At 47.0% G+C, this 17,486-nt stretch overlaps 1 protein-coding gene across 1 annotated transcript in view; it reads left to right on the top strand.

Moving 5' to 3' along the window:
- LOC120048037 (adenylate cyclase type 2-like) overlaps window positions 1-16,892 on the top strand; it is a 34,053-nt gene extending 17,161 nt beyond the window's left edge. Inside the window, exons 8-25 of the mRNA XM_038993719.1 lie at window positions 144-302; window positions 440-572; window positions 675-863; window positions 1,111-1,151; window positions 5,597-5,674; window positions 5,991-6,060; window positions 7,945-8,042; window positions 8,214-8,298; window positions 9,036-9,173; window positions 9,414-9,518; window positions 9,785-9,969; window positions 10,238-10,352; window positions 10,534-10,692; window positions 13,101-13,247; window positions 13,360-13,467; window positions 15,260-15,374; window positions 16,395-16,519; window positions 16,635-16,892. Of these exons, the coding sequence (XP_038849647.1) occupies window positions 144-302; window positions 440-572; window positions 675-863; window positions 1,111-1,151; window positions 5,597-5,674; window positions 5,991-6,060; window positions 7,945-8,042; window positions 8,214-8,298; window positions 9,036-9,173; window positions 9,414-9,518; window positions 9,785-9,969; window positions 10,238-10,352; window positions 10,534-10,692; window positions 13,101-13,247; window positions 13,360-13,467; window positions 15,260-15,374; window positions 16,395-16,519; window positions 16,635-16,781 (2,197 nt within the window). The 3' untranslated portion in view covers window positions 16,782-16,892. The remainder of the gene's footprint in view (window positions 1-143; window positions 303-439; window positions 573-674; window positions 864-1,110; window positions 1,152-5,596; window positions 5,675-5,990; window positions 6,061-7,944; window positions 8,043-8,213; window positions 8,299-9,035; window positions 9,174-9,413; window positions 9,519-9,784; window positions 9,970-10,237; window positions 10,353-10,533; window positions 10,693-13,100; window positions 13,248-13,359; window positions 13,468-15,259; window positions 15,375-16,394; window positions 16,520-16,634) is intronic.
- The last annotated feature ends 594 nt before the right edge of the window (window positions 16,893-17,486 follow it).

Raw genomic sequence — 17,486 nt, 5'->3', positions numbered from 1 at the left:
TATGCATGTGTGCGCATGTTATGACAACAAGGAAATAGTTGATTTGTTCAGCTGGCTCTGATGTCAAAGCAATAAGAAGGAATCCCAGGGAAACCAAAATGAACACACACACACATCTGACATATTCTGATCCCGCCCCTCAGACGAGTGCGCGAGGCCACAGGTGTGGACATCAACATGAGAGTGGGCGTGCACTCCGGCAACGTGCTCTGCGGTGTGATTGGCCTCCGCAAGTGGCAGTTTGACGTTTGGTCACATGACGTCACCCTGGCCAATTATATGGAGTCTGGAGGCTTACCTGGGTATGTTAGTAGTTGAGTTAACCATGTATGGTAAATCTTTAATCCTAATGGTGTCATTCATTATTAAGTTACTAGTGGTAACCTAGTCCTAGTAGGTCCATTTTACTAATAGTAACCCCCATCTCTGTCTTGATTAGGCGTGTCCACATCACTGAGGCCACCCTGAAGCACCTGAACAAGGCCTATGAGGTGGAGGAGGGGAACGGTGGGCTAAGAGATGCCTACCTGAAGGAGCTCAACATACAGACATACCTTGTCATTGATCCTCGGGTGAGCTACCTCATTTAATGTATTACCTCCAGAATCCCTGACAAGGGCCTTATCTGTATATGTGAGACTGTACTCCTCGTTAACATGTGTGTGTGTCATCAGTCTAAGGACCAGGCTCTGAACAGCCGCAGCATGCCCAAGCCGCGTGTGAATGACGGGCTGAAGATGCGGGCGTCAGTGAGAATGACCCGTTACCTGGAGTCCTGGGGCGCCGTCAAACCCTTCGCCCACCTACAGAGCAGAGAGGGGTACACCACAGACACCATGGTCAATGGAAAATCACGCTGCAAGGTGAGTGACGGCTGGGGGGCCACTGCATTATAACTTATGAAAAGATTACCAGACATACTTCCTCTAACAGAAATAGTCCACTTTACACATCAAATCAAGCATAACAGGTTGAAATGTATTGCCACAAGCATCAGTATTTCCTGTGGAAGACTGTTGCGACTGTTGATGGCATATTTACATGCTGCTTTACTTCTTGCTGTTTTACGCACGATGTGTATAACAACAGTTGTTTTAAAAAAAATTCTAGGACATCCCTCTGCGCACAGCTCACTCGAAGATCACTGAGAGGTAAGGAAGGCTAAGTCTGAGAACACAGAGAGGATGAGTTCATTTGTTTATATGTTAACAAGAGCTCTGAACTGGCATCATGTCAGAGTGGTGACGTCAGACTCCCCTTACTGGAGTGGTACTCCTGCTATGCATCAGTCTGTTGATACAGTGGGTGTTTATGGTTGTTGAGGTGTATTTAGGAAGCCAGTTCTTTTTTTGAATTACCAAATGCAAACAACAGATCAGTGACTGTACAGTAAATGTTAAGCGATTTGTAAGTCCACTTAATGTTACACGTATTGTATATAAAAACACAAACACATTTACTTTTTATAAGGTCATCAAGTTTGGTCGCAAAGGGCTTAGAAGTTGTCTCTTTTTCCCCATTAATGACAAAAGCTGAACCACATGTGAGTGCAGTAGACAGGGCAGGGAAAAAAGAAAATTGCCCCGTTACACCTTTTGTCTCAGCTGTGGTTCTAGTGGGCACCGATACTGTGAATGGACACTTAACAGGAACCGGCTGTGTTGCTTCCGATGTGGTCGGTGGCCCTTCCTATGTTCTTTCATTTGGTCAGGAACAGTCCCTCTTCATGTCATGTTTAATAAAAACAAAATAGTTTCTTTATTCAGTTACAATACAAGCTTTATTAATATTTGATCCATTCTACGGAGACAGACATTTGTTGTTTTAGCACACATGAATCCTCACATACAACACACAATAGTCCCATACAGCGACAACGATGTCACCATGTTGAATGTGTCTATCTCTCACTGTTGGTCCCTGACAGCTTTGATGAGTCTGTAGAGGAGCCCTTCTCCTCGCCCGCCCCTCCGCTCAGCACCTATAAGTGAGTGGTGCCAGCCTGGCTCACAACGCAAGTTCTCCCTTCTGAGTGGAGGAGGAGAATCTTGATGTTTCACCAGCACCATTAACCTCCAACCATTCTTTCTGGGTTAACACTCCTCCCTACCCCCCCCCATACTGCCTAGAGCTGCCTCCCTCTTCTGTATAACAGGGCATCACAGGGATTCCCACACCTTTACAAAGCAAGCAGGGCATAGTAACCACTCTCTACTAAGTGTTTAAAGTGTCTTTTTGTTTTCCTACTGAAGTTATGTGCTGTTATAAATACCGTGTGTGTGTGTGCCTGTCTGTCTGTGTGTGTGTCTGTCTTTGTGTGTCTGTGTCTGTGTGTGTGTTTCCTTCCTGGTGGGGCAGGGGGCACAGAGCAGGGGTACTGCTGGGAGACTCCTGTTCAGTCACCAGAGTTCAACTAACACACAACATCCTGCACACACACACATTATAGAATGAATGACACACACCCACCCCCCTTCTCTCTGTTTCCACTAATGCTGAGAATGGCCTAAACCAGTTGCCTCCCTGCACAGCACACTGGGACTGAATAACCTGCATGATCTTGGCTGGTTTACCAGCATCCATCCATCTGTTTGTCTGCGTGTCAGTCTGTCTGTCTGTCTGAGTGTCAGTCTGTCTGTCTGTCTGAGTGTCAGTCTGTCTGTCTGTCTGTCTGTCTGCCTGTGTCTGCCTGTCTGTCTGCCTGTCTGTCTGCGTGTCAGCCGGTCTGTCTGCGTGTCAGCCGGTCTGTCGTGTCTGTCTGTCTGCGTGGCGGTCGGTCTGTCTGCGTGTCAGCCGGTCTGTCGTGTCTGTCTGTCTGCGTGGCGGTCGGTCTGTCTGTCTGTCTGCGTGGCGGTCGGTCTGTCTGTCTGTGTGGCGGTCAGTCTGTCTGCGTGTCTGTCGGTCAGTCTGTGTGTCGGGTCGGTCGGTCTGCGTGTTGGTCGGTCTGCGTGTCGGTCAGTCTGCGTGTCTGTCGGTCGGCGTGTCTGTCGGTCGGGTTGCGTGTCGGTCGGTCTGCTTGTCGGTCAGTCGGTCTGTCTATGTGTCGGTCGGTCTGTCTGTGTCAGTCTGTCAATCTGTCTGTCTGCATGTCGGTCGGTCTGTCTGTCTGCGTGTCGGTTGGTCTGCGTGTCGGTCAGTCTGTCTGCGTGTCGGTCGGTCTGTCTACGTACGTGTCGGTCGGTCTGTCTGTGTGTCTGGCTGTCGGTCTGCTTGTCTGTCGGTCTGCCTGCGTGTCGGTTAGTCGGTCTGTCTGCGTGTCGGTCAGTTGGTCTGTCTGCGTGTCGGTCTGTCTGAGTGTCGGTCGGTCGGTCTGCGTGTTGGTCTGTGTGTCGGTCGGTCTGCGTGTTGGTCTGTGTGTCGGTCGGTCTGCGTGTCGGTCGGTCGCTCGGTCTGCTTGTCGGTCGGTCTGCGTGTCGGTCGGTTTGCGTGTCGGTCGGTCTGTCTGCATGTCGGTCAGTCTGTCTGCGTGTCGGTCAGTCTGTCTGGGTGTCGGTCAGTCTGTCTGCGTGTCGGTCTGTGTGTCGGTATGTTGGTCTGCGTGTCGGTCTGTCTGTGTGTCGGTCTGAGTGTCGGTCTGAGTGTCGGTCGGTCGGTCTGTCTGAGTGTCGGTCTGTCTGAGTGTCGGTCGGTCTGCGTGTTGGCCGGTCGGTCTGTCTGCGTGTCGGGCGGTCTGCATGTCGGTCTGTCGGTCTGTCTATGTGTCGGTCGGTCTGTCTGTGTCAGTCTGTCGATCTGTCTGTCTGCATGTCGGTCGGTCTGTCTGCGTGTCGGTCGGTCTGTCTACATGTCGGTCGGTCTGCGTGTCGGTCAGTCGGTCTGTCTGCGTGTCGGTCGGTCTGTCTACGTACGTGTCGGTCGGTCTGTCTGTGTGTCTGGCTGTCGGTCTGCTTGTCTGTCGGTCTGCCTGCGTGTCGGTTAGTCGGTCTGTCTGCGTGTCGGTCAGTTGGTCTGTCTGCGTGTCGGTCTGTCTGCGTGTCGGTCTGTCTGAGTGCCGGTCGGTCGGTCTGTCTGAGTGTCGGTCGGTCGGTCTGCGTGTTGGTCTGTGTGTCGGTCGGTCTGCTTGTCGGTCGGTATGTCTGTCTGCTTGTCGGTCGGTATGTCTGTCTGCGTGTCGGTCGGTCTGCGTGTCGGTCGGTCGCTCGGTCTGCTTGTCGGCCGGTCTGCTTGTCGGTCTGTCAGTGGGTCTGCGTGTCGGTCGGTCTGCGTGTCGGTCGGTCTGTCTGCGTGTCGGTCTGTGTGTCGGTATGTTGGTCTGCGTGTCGGTCGGTATGTTGGTCTGCGTGTCGGTCGGTCTGTCTGCGTGTCGGTCTGTGTGTCGGTCTGAGTGTCGGTCGGTCGGTCTGTCTGAGTGTCGGTCTGTCTGAGTGTCGGTCGGTCGGTCTGTCTGAGTGTCGGTCGGTCGGTCTGTCTGAGTGTCGGTCGGTCGGTCTGTCTGAGTGTCGGTCGGTCGGTCTGTCTGAGTGTCGGTCGGTCGGTCTGTCTGAGTGTCGGTCTGTCTGAGTGTCGGTCTGTCTGAGTGTCGGTCTGTCTGAGTGTCGGTCTGTCTGAGTGTCGGTCTGTCTGAGTGTCGGTCTGTCTGAGTGTCGGTCTGTCTGAGTGTCGGTCTGTCTGAGTGTCGGTCTGTCTGAGTGTCGGTCTGTCTGAGTGTCGGTCTGTCTGAGTGTCGGTCTGTCTGAGTGTCGGTCTGTCTGAGTGTCGGTCTGTCTGAGTGTCGGTCTGTCTGAGTGTCGGTCTGTCTGAGTGTCGGTCTGTCTGAGTGTCGGTCTGTCTGAGTGTCGGTCTGTCTGAGTGTCGGTCTGTCTGCGTGTCGGTCTGTCTGCGTGTCGGGCGGTCTGCATGTCGGTCTGTCTGCGTGTCGGGCGGTCTGCGTGTCGGGCGGTCTGCGTGTCGGGCGGTCTGCGTGTCGGTCTGTCTGCGTGTCGGTCTGTCTGCGTGTCGGGCGGTCTGCGTGTCGGGCGGTCTGCGTGTCGGTCTGTCTGCGTGTCGGTCTGTCTGCGTGTCGGTCTGTCTGAGTGTCGGTCTGTCTGCGTGTCGGTCTGTCTGCGTGTCGGTCTGTCTGCGTGTCGGGCGGTCTGCATGTCGGTCTGTCAGCGTGTCGGGCGGTCTGCATGTCTGCGTGTCGGTCAGTCGGTCTGTCTGCGTGTCGGTCAGTCGGTCAGCGTGTTGGTCGGTCTGCGTGTCGGTCGGTCTGCCTGCGTGTCGGTCGGTCTGCCTGCGTGTCGGTCGGTCGGTCTGCCTGCGTGTCGGTCGGTCGGTCTGCCTGCGTGTCGGTCGGTCGGTCTGCCTGCGTGTCGGTCGGTCGGTCTGCCTGCGTGTCGGTCGGTCGGTCTGCCTGCGTGTCGGTCGGTCGGTCGGTCTGCCTGCGTGTCGGTCGGTCGGTCTGCCTGCGTGTCGGTCGGTCGGTCTGCCTGCGTGTCGGTCGGTCTGCCTGCGTGTCGGTCGGTCTGCCTGCGTGTCGGTCGGTCTGCCTGCGTATCGGTCGGTCTGTTTGTCGGTCTGCGTGTCGGTCGGTCTGTGTGTCGGTCTGTCTGCGTAAAATGTCGGCCTCTGTGTGTCTGCTAGTCTACCTCTTCCTTATTGTCTGAGTGTTTTACAGGAACAAGTCCCAGAAGAGCAAGTTTGATGAGGAGCTGCACAATGAGATGACCACCACCATCGATGAGCTCAGCAGCAAGTGAGTCTCTATAGTCACTAAACAGTCAAGACATTCAGAGAATAGTCACTAGGTGGGACCACAAGTTTAAGCCTAAACTCAGAATTAAGGGTCTAATGTTATCTAATCTTCCTAGCCACCAACATATCCCTTGAGAAAAGTCTTATTTAGCCAATTGTGAATAATATTGACAAAGATGAGTCAAAGCTATCTGAAAATGTATTTTCATTTTCAACTCATATTGAGTTGTAAAAATAGAGAGCTTGCACTCACTCAAACACACCCATTCACTCTTTCACACACTCTTCCTCACACTCTCTCCCCATGTGACCTCCAGGCAGTGGGTGAAGTCTGAGGAGATTAGCAGTCTGGCTGTGTGGTTCCCTAAGAAAGAGCTGGAGAAACAGGTGAGTGTTTGTCTCAGAGCTGTCTAGACACCATTGAGAGGAGCATTGCTGTCCTAGTATACACTGTAGTAGGTACATCTCCACAATGAAAATCTCTAGAACCTTATAGATACAATATAAAGACATATCAGTTGTCTCTGGAATGACTACATGTAACTATCAATTGACAGACTCTATGGTCTTCATACACTGGAAAGGAGCCTTACTGTCCTAATATACAACATGCACAATGGCAATGTCAAGAGCCTTTATGTAAGATACAGTATAAAGAAAAACATTCATACATGACATTTTAGTTCCTAACCCTTACAACATGCTAAATGTTATATCGGAATCTATTTCTTTGGCTCAATCTCTTGATATCTCTGATTAGCCTACACAGACCACACCTGTTCTTAGTGCTTTCGAAAAGTATTCAGACCCCTTTCCTTGTTTCCACATTTTGTTACGTTACAGCCTTATTCTAAAATTGATTAAATAATTTTTTCCCCTCATCAATCTACAAACAATACTCCATAATGACAAAGCAAAAACAGGTTTTTAGAAATTTCTGCAAATGTATTAAAAATAAAAACAGATACCTTTTTTACATAAGTATTCAGACCGTTTTCTATGAGACTTAAAATTGAGCTCAGGTGCATTCTGTTTCATTTGATCATCCTTGAGATGTTTCTACAAATGATTGGAATCCACCTGTGGTAAATTTAATTGATCCCACAGTTGACAGTGCATGTCAGAGCAAAAACCAAGCCATGAGGTTAAAGGAATTGTCCTAGGAGCTCCGAGACAGGATTGTGTAGAGGCACAGATCTGGGGAAGGGTATCAAAAAATTCTGCAGCATTGAGGGTCCCCAAGAACACAGTGGCCTCTATCATTCTTAAATGGAAGAAGTTCGTAGCTACCAAGACTCTTCCTAGAGCTGGCCACCCGGCCAAACTGAGCAATCGGGGGAGAAGGGCCTTGGTCCCTCTGACAGAGCTCCAGAGTTCCTCTGTGGAGATGGGAGAACCTTCCACAAGGACAACCATCTCTGCAGCACTCTACCAAATAGGCCTTTATGGTAGAGTGGCTAGACGGAAGCCACTCCTCTATAAAAGGCACATGACAGCTCGCTTGGAGTTTGCCTAAAGGACTCACAGACCATGAGAAACAAGATTCTCTGGTCTGATGAAACCAAGATTGAACTCTTTGACCTGAATGCCAAGCGTCACGCCTGGAGGAAACCTGGCACCATCCCTACGGTGAAGCATGGTGGTGGCAGCATCATGTTGTATGGATGTTTTTCAGCTGCAGGGACTGTGAGACTGAACAACCCTAATTACACAGCCAAAACAATGTAGGAGTGGCTTCGGGACAAGTCTCTGAATGTCCTTGAGTGGCCCAGCCAGAGCATGGACTTGAACCCGATAAAACATCTCTGGAGAGACCTGAAAATAGCTGTGCAGAGACGCTCCCCATCCAACCTGACAGTGCTTGAGAGGATCTGCAGAGAAGAATGGGAGAAACTCCCACAATACAGGTGTGCCAAGCTTTTAGCGTCATACCCAAGAATACTCAAGGCTGTAATCGCTGCCAAAGGTGCTTCAACAAAGTACTGAGTAAAGGGTCTGAATACTGATGTAAATGCCATATTTTTATTTTGTTTTTAATAAACTTGCAAACATTTCTAAAAAACTGTTTTTGCTTTGTCATTATGGGGTATTGTGTGCCGATTGATAAGGAAATATTTTTTTTAAATCAATTTTAGAATAAGGCTGTAACGTAACAAAAAGTGGGAAAAGTCAAGGGGTCTGAATACTTTCCGAATGCACTATACATACTGTAAAAACTGTGTTCTTAGTATTTGTGAGAGGTTCAAACATGACTTCTTCTTTCCTCCCCAGTACCGAGCCATTGATCTGCCCATGTTCAAGCACTACATCGGCTGTGCCACCTTCATCTTCTTCTGCATCTTTGTGGTTCAGATGTTTGTGACAAAAGAGTGAGTGATTTTCCCTTGTGGCTATAAGAAACATATTTCTCAACCGATATTGACTGGTACAGTAGTAATAATAGTTGTTCCTCTTAAACCATGGAAACAATAATGGCATGACAACCAGTATTTGAACTTTTGGGATTCAGTGTTGGATCTTTTCCCTTCTTCATCCCTCAGTTCCAAAATGTTGGGAATGTCGTTTGGAGTGCTGGCCTGTGTCCTCCTGTTGACCCTGGGCATCTGTTTCGCAGGTCACCTGCAGGTCAGTGGGAGTTTTAGGCTTAAGCCCTATTTCTGGACAGGGCAAGGCTTAGTTGACTGTGTGTGGGGGTGGGGTACTGTGTGTGTGTACTGTGTGTATTTCTTACTGTGACAGTGGAAACACGCTTTCTGGCTAGGATGCATAAGCTCTTCCATCTATCCCTGGGTCTTTTCCTGTGAAGCTGTACGTTGATGTTATGTGGCCATTGACAGCTGGTGCATACCATCTCAATGCCATGGTGCAGACAGACAGGCATTGTAGTTATTACATTCACTAGTCAGAGATACACCGAGTGTACAAAACATTAGGAACACCTTCCTACTATCATACCCCATTCAAAGGCACTTAAATATTTTGTCTTGACCATTCACCCTCGGAATGACACATACACAATCCATGTCTCAATTGTCTCAAGGCTTAAAAATCCTTCTTAAACTGGTCTCCTCCCCTTCATCTACACTAATTTAAAGTGGATTTAACAGAAGACATCAATAAGGGATCATAGCTTTCACTTGGTCAGTCTATTTCATGGAAAGAGCAGTTGTTCCTAATGTCTTGTACACTCAGTGTATTATCCTGTCTTTCTGAAAATAGACTGAACATTCAGTGCTGCTGTGTTAGTAAGTCGCACATTGTCTCTTCCATGCATTTCACCCCCCATATACACACTCATCTCTTCCCCTCCTATCCACTCCTCCTCTCCCATGGCTGGATGCCTCGCTCCTCCCACACCTCAGCGGTTGTTTCCGGAGAAGTTGTCGTCCTGCCAGTGGCTGCCTGCTGTGTCCGAGGCAGTGGTCAAGAGGCCGTGTGTGCGCCTCCCTCTGGTCACTATCACCACTGCGGTCATCATCATCCTAGCAGTCTTCAACCTGGTAAGTTAACACAACAACTCACTATCTCACATCTCACTGATTAAACATAGAACAGAATGCCATCACGTGTACATGCAATTACATAAACTTTTTATAGCAACAAGAGCATTAGCTTCTTATTGTAAGAAGAACATCAAGTCATCAACAGACATGCCAATAACACATGCTTCACAGTCTTTTTGTTTTCAGTCAGACCCACTTAGCGGTTGACTGTCAATCAAATCTTCTTGTTCCCTCTAGTGCTTCATCCAGACGAAGTCACCGTGTGATATCAATGGTAACCCTGATCTGATTCGATCTGACAACTCCAGTGAGCAGCATCCAGGCAGCCTGTTCTACCTGCCGGTGAGTGATGCCTACAATATCCCTCACTAACAGGTCTTCTGTACTCAGCTGATAGAGCACGGCACGCTTGCAACACACAGTTATGAAATGATGCTTTCAATTTCAGTGTTTTTATTGTTGTTTGCAAATATATACTCAGCCATTTCAAATAAATATAATCAATTACAAATAATAAACATTGAAATGAAGAACTGGCACTTTCCATTGATGGTTTTCATGGTCTCCTCACTCCATTATCTCTCTCTCTCTCTCCATCTCTCTCTCAGTACTCTGTGTTCAGCTGTATCCTGGCTCTCATAGCTTGTGGAGTGTTCCTGAGGGTGAGCTTTGAGCTCAAAGTGGTCTTCCTCATCCTGGCCTCCACAGCCTACTACATCATCATCCTCAGTGCCAAGGCTGGTCTCTTCAGCTGCTATGGACAAATGCTTTACAACCAACTCAATGAAAACAGGTACTATAGCATGTGTTGTGTACCAGGCCTGGGGTAGATTCAGTTTTCAATTCAAGAAGTGATTCAGGAACATTTATATATTATTAAGTCATTTCTGATTTGTTTTCTATGAAGGTTGTTTCAATTCATTAATTGAATTTCAATCCACTTACTGAATTGAACCCAACACTGTTCTGTACTGTGCATCAAACACCTGGTACTATATCCTACCTGGTTTATACAGAGCTTTACTTTAGATTACCTCTAACCCCTGAGCTCTGTGTTCCAGAACTGAGGACTCTGGGACCATCCTGAGAGCGTTGGGGCTGGTCAAACACCCTGAGGTGATGAGCTGCATTTACATCACCTTGTTCCTGGTCACCATGCTCATCATCTCACAACAGGTCAGGACATGTTCCTCTACTTTGTTGGCCTCTGTTCTCCTCTCATTGTCTTGTCCCCTCTCTTCCTCTACCCCTCTCTTCTCCTACCCCCCTCTTCCACTACCCCTCTCTTCCTCTACCCCCCTCTTCCACTACCTCTTTCCTTTTACTACTAAATTACCACATCACTTCTGTCCCGTAGAATGAGTCATGCTTCCGCCAGGACTTCCTTCTGAAGAACAAGAACCGTACGGAGCAGGATGAGATCGAGACCAGGGAGAACCTGAACCGCCTGCTCCTGGAGAACGTGCTGCCGGCCCATGTGGCTGCGCTGTTTGTTGGGGAGAATAAAAAGAACGAGGTGGGATTCCTCACAAACACTTTACTTACTGAGAAGTACAAGGTAGGAGTCCAGGATGGATGACTGGTAGTCGACTGAGTCCAACTCATCCTCCCCTCCTCCTCCTATCTGCACTGGGGTCCCATCTCCACTGGCCTGCACTCACTAAAGCTTAGTGGGAAACACTTAGTAGTGGAATTGATTGGATTTACTTGTAAATGGTTTATTACGATTTCCAGTAGTGTGGTTAGTGGTTAAGGGATGGAAACCCCAGGGTAAGGACGGTCCCACTTCTATGGATCATTGTACCGTATATCAGTGCCTGTCTCACCCCACCTACCAACCCACAGCTCCATGAATCAGCCCCTTCATCGGAATTGTGATTTGTGATGTCATCTTTGTGTCAGCATGGTAGAGACAGAGCCACTGCATTCTTACAGCAACATCCTCAACTCCTACTACCCCTACTCACAGTCACTCTCAAATAGTCCACATCAACGTCCTCAACTCCTACTACCCCTACTCACAGTCACTCTCAAATAGTCCACATCAACGTCCTCAACTCCTACTACCCCTACTCACAGTCACTCTCAAATAGTCCACATCAACTTCCTCAACTCCTGCTGCCCCTACTCACAGTCACTCTCAAATAGTCCACATCAACATCCTCAACTCCTGCTGCCCCTACTCACAGTCACTCTCAAATAGTCCACATCAACATCCTCAACTCCTGCTGCCCCTACTCACAGTCACTCTCAAATAGTCCACATCAACATCCTCAACTCCTGCTGCCCCTACTCACAGTCACTCTCAAATAGTCCACATCAACGTCCTCAACTTCTGCTGCCCCTACTCTCAGCCACTCTCAAATAGTCCACATTCAACATCCTCAACTCCTACTACCCCTACACAGTCACTCTCAAATAGTCCACATTCAACATCCTCAACTCCTGCTGCCCCTACACAGTCACTCTCAAATAGTCCACATTCAACATCCTCAACTCCTGCTGCCCCTACTCAGCCACTCTCAAATAGTCCACATTCAACATCCTCAACTCCTGCTGCCCCTACACAGTCACTCTCAAATAGTCCACATTCAACATCCTCAACTCCTGCTGCCCCTACTCAGCCACTCTCAAATAGTCCACATTCAACATCCTCAACTCCTGCTGCCCCTACTCAGCCACTCTCAAATAGTCCACATTCAACATCCTCAACTCCTGCTGCCCCTACACAGTCACTCTCAAATAGTCCACATTCAACATCCTCAACTCCTGCTGCCCCTACTCTCAGCCACTCTCAAATAGTCCACATTCAACATCCTCAACTCCTGCTGCCCCTACACAGTCACTCTCAAATAGTATACATTCAACATCCTCAACTCCTGCTGCCCCTACTCTCAGCCACTCTCAAATAGTCCACATGATACAGACATAAACACACTAGACAAACCACTGATAAGCAGAGTCACTTAATCAAAACAGTGTAACTAAAGTTAAAAGAAATTAACAATATTTATTCTGAACAGGTTTGACAATACTTTGTAATATATTTTTGTCTTACTTCATAAGATATGACAAACTTTCAGAAATTCAGAGCTTGGCCTACTTTAACCGCTGAAGGCCATGGACATCCCCTCCACTATGATGTCTCCCTCACTCCGGCACTCCACAGCCCAGTCACAGTGTTATGACCAGCGTGTTACCTCTAAATCACCACACTCTGACACACTTTGACTAAGGTCTTTAAGTCAGTGACGGAGAAAATAATTCAGCCTTTGTATAAATCTGGTTGAACTATTTACTCTTGACATGTTTTCTGGAAGCACATACACAACAGAACAGCTATTTGTGTTTGACATGTAGGTTACAGCCTGAGAAGTAGTCTACTGAAGCTGCTTCAGTTAAAGATGAGTGTTCATCAGCTTAGCTTGAACACTGCATATACCTGACAATAGTAATCCCAATTGATGACACATTGTCAAATCAAACAAACAACACAACAAAAAGCATGAGGGAAAAAAACGAGTATAAATATGCTTTGAAGTTTTCCTCAGAGATTTGACATCTAGGAGCAGAAGCATGGGACTTCGATGGCCTCCCTCTCTCCCAGAGAATGGGTTTTAGAGGCCCCGTTTAACATTGGCCCCTCTTGTACAGCCTAATCACTGGCCATTTCCTTGCCAGACGTCAACACAGTGAAAACAGTTTGGAACGTCTAGCACTGGAGGAACTGTTGTGAGTCTGTCCCTCTCATCATTCCGAATTGTCTTTCTCTTAAAGATGTGGCTCTGTGCTCTGTCTCCTAATATTTCTTGTGTGAACCTGAAACTTCCCTATATCTCTGTTGTGAAGTGTATGTCTATGTTCTTCTGCTTAGTGTTACTACATGGCATTGCCTCTTAAGTTGTACACCTCCTTCCTCCTCAGGATCTGTACTACAAGTCATATGACTGTGTGTGTGTGATGTTCGCCTCGGTACCGGACTTCAAAGAGTTCTACACGGAGTGTGACATCAACAAGGAAGGTCTGGAGTGTCTGAGGCTCCTCAACGAGATCATAGCAGACTTTGATGAGGTCAGAGAACCGCTGGCAGCCATCAACAAACAAAAATTGCACATGTCCCAGTAATAGAAATAAGTACACAGCCAACCCTGGCTCACACATCCACTTGTTTACCCACACACAGCTGCTGTCCAAGCCCAAATTCAGTGGAGTTGAGAAGATCAAGACCATCGGAAGCACTTATATGGCAGCCGCAGGGCTGAGTGGCACCCCAGGACAGGAGAATAACCAGGTAGCTACTAACTATTTGACCCAGGTCATGTGGAATGGGAGGGGGGTTACACAGCATGCAACTGTGCATACCTTTTGATTTTCTATACTATAGAACTTTACCATAAAACCTGGTTAACGACGCAGTATAGATAAAGTTGTGTAGGTACAGTTGAAGTCGGAAGTTTACATACACCGTAGCCAAATACATTTAAACTCAGTTTTTCACAATTCCTGACATTTAATCTTAGTACAAATTCCCTGTCTTAGGTCAGTTAAGATCACCACTTTATTTTAAGAATGTGAAATGTCAGAATAATAGTAGAGAGAATGATTTATTTCAGCTTTTATTTCTTTCATCACATTCCCAGTGGGTCAGAAGTTTACATACACTCAATTAGTATTTGGTAGCATTGCCTTTAAATTGTTTAACTTGGGTCAAATGTTGTGGGTAGCCTTCCACAAGCTTCCCACAATAAGTTGAGTGAATTTTGGCCTATTCCTCCAGACAGAGCTGGTGTAACTGAGTCAGGTTGGTAGGCCTCTTTGCTCGCACACGCTTTTTCAGTTCTGCCCACAAATTTCTATAGGATTAAGGTCAGGGCTTTGTGATGGCCACTCCAATACCTTGACTTTGTTGTCCTTAAGCCATTTTGCCACAACTTTGGAAGTATGCTTGGGGTCATTGTCCATTTGGAAGACCCATTTGTGACCAAGCTTTAACTTCCTGACTGATGTCTTGAGATGTTGCTTCAATATATCCACATAATTTTCCTCCCTCATGATGTTATCTATTTTGTGAAGTGCACCAGTCCCTCCTGCAGCAAAGCACCCCCACAACATGATGCTGCCACCCCCGTGCTTCACGGTTGGGATGGTGTTCTTCTGCTTGCAAGCCTCCCCTTTTTTCCTCCAATCATAAAGAGGGTCATTATGGCCAAACAGTTCTATTTTTGTTTCATCAGACCAGAGGATATTTTTCCAAAAAGTACGATCTTTGTCTCCATGTACAGTTGCAAACCGTAGTCTGGCTTTTTTATGGCGGTTTTGGAGCAGTGGCTTCTTCCTTGCTGAGCGGCCTTTCAGGTTATGTGGATATAGATACTTTTGTACCTGTTTCCTCCAGCATCTTCACTAGGTCCTTTGCTGTTCTGGGATTGATTTGCACTTTTCGCACCAAAGTACGTTCATCTCTAGGAGACAGAACGCATCTCCTTCCCGAGCGGTATGACGGCTGCGTGGTCCCATGGTGTTTATACCTGCGTACTATTGTTTGTACAGATGAACGTGGTACTTTCAGGCGTTTGGAAATTGCTCCCAAGCATGAACCAGACTTCTGGAGGTTTACAATTTTTTTTCTGAGGTCTTGGCTGATTTCTTTTGATTTTCCCATGATGTCAAGCAAAGAGGCACAGAGTTTGAAGGTATGGCCTTGAAATACATCCACAGGTACACCTCCAATTGACTCAAATTATGTCACTTAGCCTATCAGAAGCCATGACATCATTTTCTGGAATTTTCCAAGCTGTTTAAAGGCACAGTCAACTTAGTGTATGTTAACTTCTAACTGGAATTGTGATACAGTGAATTATAAGTGAAATAATCTGTCCGTAAACAATTGTTAGGAAAATTACTTGTCATGCACAAAGTAGTTGTCCTAACCAACTTGCCAAAACTATAGTTTGTTAACAAGAAATTTGTGGAGTGGTTGAAAAATGAGTTTAATGACTCCAACCTAAGTGTATGTAAACTTCTGACTTTAACTGTAAGTAGTAGTGTCCTGTGTGTGGACTTTATGATGAACTGTGTTTCAGGATCGAGATAGGCAGCAGGCACAGATAGGGAACATGGTAGAGTTTGCCATTGCCCTCATTGGCAAGCTGGATGGCATCAACAGACACTCCTTCAACAGTTTTAGGCTGCGTGTGGGTGAGTAAAGCTTGGGCACTGGCCTGGGCATATATGAACTATATTCATTAACTACCTGTAACGTCTGCAATGTGTCTGGTTCTATCCATCTTTATTAGGGTTTCATTGGTTGTTATTCTAGTGCTAAGAGTTTTTCCTGAACACCTGCACCTAACCTGGTCAGGAGAAATTGTGAGCTCTAGTTATAGAACAAAACACTCCTGGCCCTGCGATACTCTGTCTATCTAACCACGTAGGAGGACATTCTTTCTGTCCACAATAGCTAACATTGACTCTCCATGATTCCGCTGGTCTCCCTGTGTACTGTTGTGACATAGTTCTAAGACAGCTTATTCTGAGCAGATCCCCCAGGCTTTAGGAAAATATTTATAATACTTGAGGGATAAAAGCACACATTAGGGTTTTAATACATAATCACAGAAAGCTGGCATGAAATACAAGAAAAAAAAATTCAAAGGACTGGTGCATCAAAGGATTTATTCACATGTCCCTAGAAAAATCTAAATAACAAATGAAGTCCACATAATTCTCCCTGGAAGACATTTTTTATTAAAATGCAGAGATTCCAACATGAACAACTGGCAGTGGTAGTAGCAGGTAGCCTAGCCGTTAAGAGTTGGGCCAGTAACGAAAAGGTTGCTGGTTCGACTTACCGAGCTGACTAAGTGAGAAATCTGTCGATGTGCCCTTGCGATACCCCGATTGCTCATGTAAGTCACTCTGGATAAAAGCATCTGCTAAATGACTAAAACGGAAATGTAAAATGGCTTTGACTCCCTGTGGTTGACTCAGCCAGACAAGCTGATGGTACTTGTTTGTTAGTGTATATCACTGAATTGAGCATGTCATTTGTATTTTATTTCCAGTTTTCTGTGTCATCATGCTCTTTTCAGGCATAAAAATCAGTCAGTGTCTTGGTCATCACATTCTGGTAGACTACTCTACAGTATGTGACTGGTTTATTCCCAGCAGGTATCTCGTTATGTGTGCCCTGTGTCACTGTCTGCCTGCTTTTCACAGGCATTAACCATGGGCCTGTTATTGCTGGGGTGATTGGAGCCAGAAAACCTCAGTATGACATCTGGGGCAACACCGTCAACGTGGCCAGTAGGATGGAGAGCACTGGAGAGCTGGGCAAGATTCAGGTTCAGTACAACCTAGTATTGTCCTTGCTAGTCTGGCTGGAGAGTAACTATAACCACACAAAAACCATGGCTGCATGCATTCAGCATAGTAATGTTTGTCTTGTTTCTGCTCCAGGTCACAGAGGAGACGTCAGACGTGCTCCAGAAGCTGGGCTACTCCTGCGAGTGCCGAGGCCTCATCAACGTCAAGGGAAAAGGCGAGCTGACAACCTTCTTTGTGTGCACAGACATGAGCAAGCAGCAGGGAATGGGCCTGAGCTGAGGTCTACGGTGAGCACACTACTGTGTGTGGACTCTGGGCCTGGTAGCGCATACGTGTGCTGGGTCAGTCACAGGACACAGTCTAGCATTCAGCACAGACTAATTACATGACCGCACATAAGTTAACATTCTTAGAGTAAACCTACCGGAGCACTCATATAATCCATCCCAGTGCTTCAGTCAGCGATGATCCTGACCGGACAAGATCAAGACTTGACCTTGTGGTCCTAGAGGTTATATTTTGGATTATTCGTGTTTCCAGGAATCCCTTTGGGAGATTCTTCATTGGAAATAAATGCTTAGTGCTGCTGTTTATTTATTTTTTAGATCCAGTTCTAATGTGTGCATTCAATTAGACTGACATGGAGGTTACGTCAAGCACTGGTCGTCGTCATACTGGATTCTATCACCTGATATTCCTAGAACCTTGCTGGAATCATGAGATGTACCAAAAACATCTTCAGTCTGTTCAAAACTGAGCTGTTTATCAAGCAAATGGTGACCAAAACAATGGAGTGACAGTACACACTCTGCCATGGTTTTCTAGACCTTAAAAAAGGTAGACTAAGCGAAATTACGTTGTCACGAGCGGCAAGACTTCGCTCTCACAAACAGTTTGTGCACGGGTTCCCTTCACGCTGTTACAGCGGAGAAGTTTAAACTTGCGCTGTTGTGGAAATTGACCCACTATGCTGTTTACTTTGGG

This window comes from Salvelinus namaycush, chromosome 1 (genome assembly GCF_016432855.1).
Source record: "Salvelinus namaycush isolate Seneca chromosome 1, SaNama_1.0, whole genome shotgun sequence".
Classification (NCBI taxonomy): domain Eukaryota; kingdom Metazoa; phylum Chordata; class Actinopteri; order Salmoniformes; family Salmonidae; genus Salvelinus; species Salvelinus namaycush.
The sequence above is the reverse complement of the archived record's forward strand: the minus strand, read 5'-3'. Positions and strand labels throughout refer to the sequence as shown.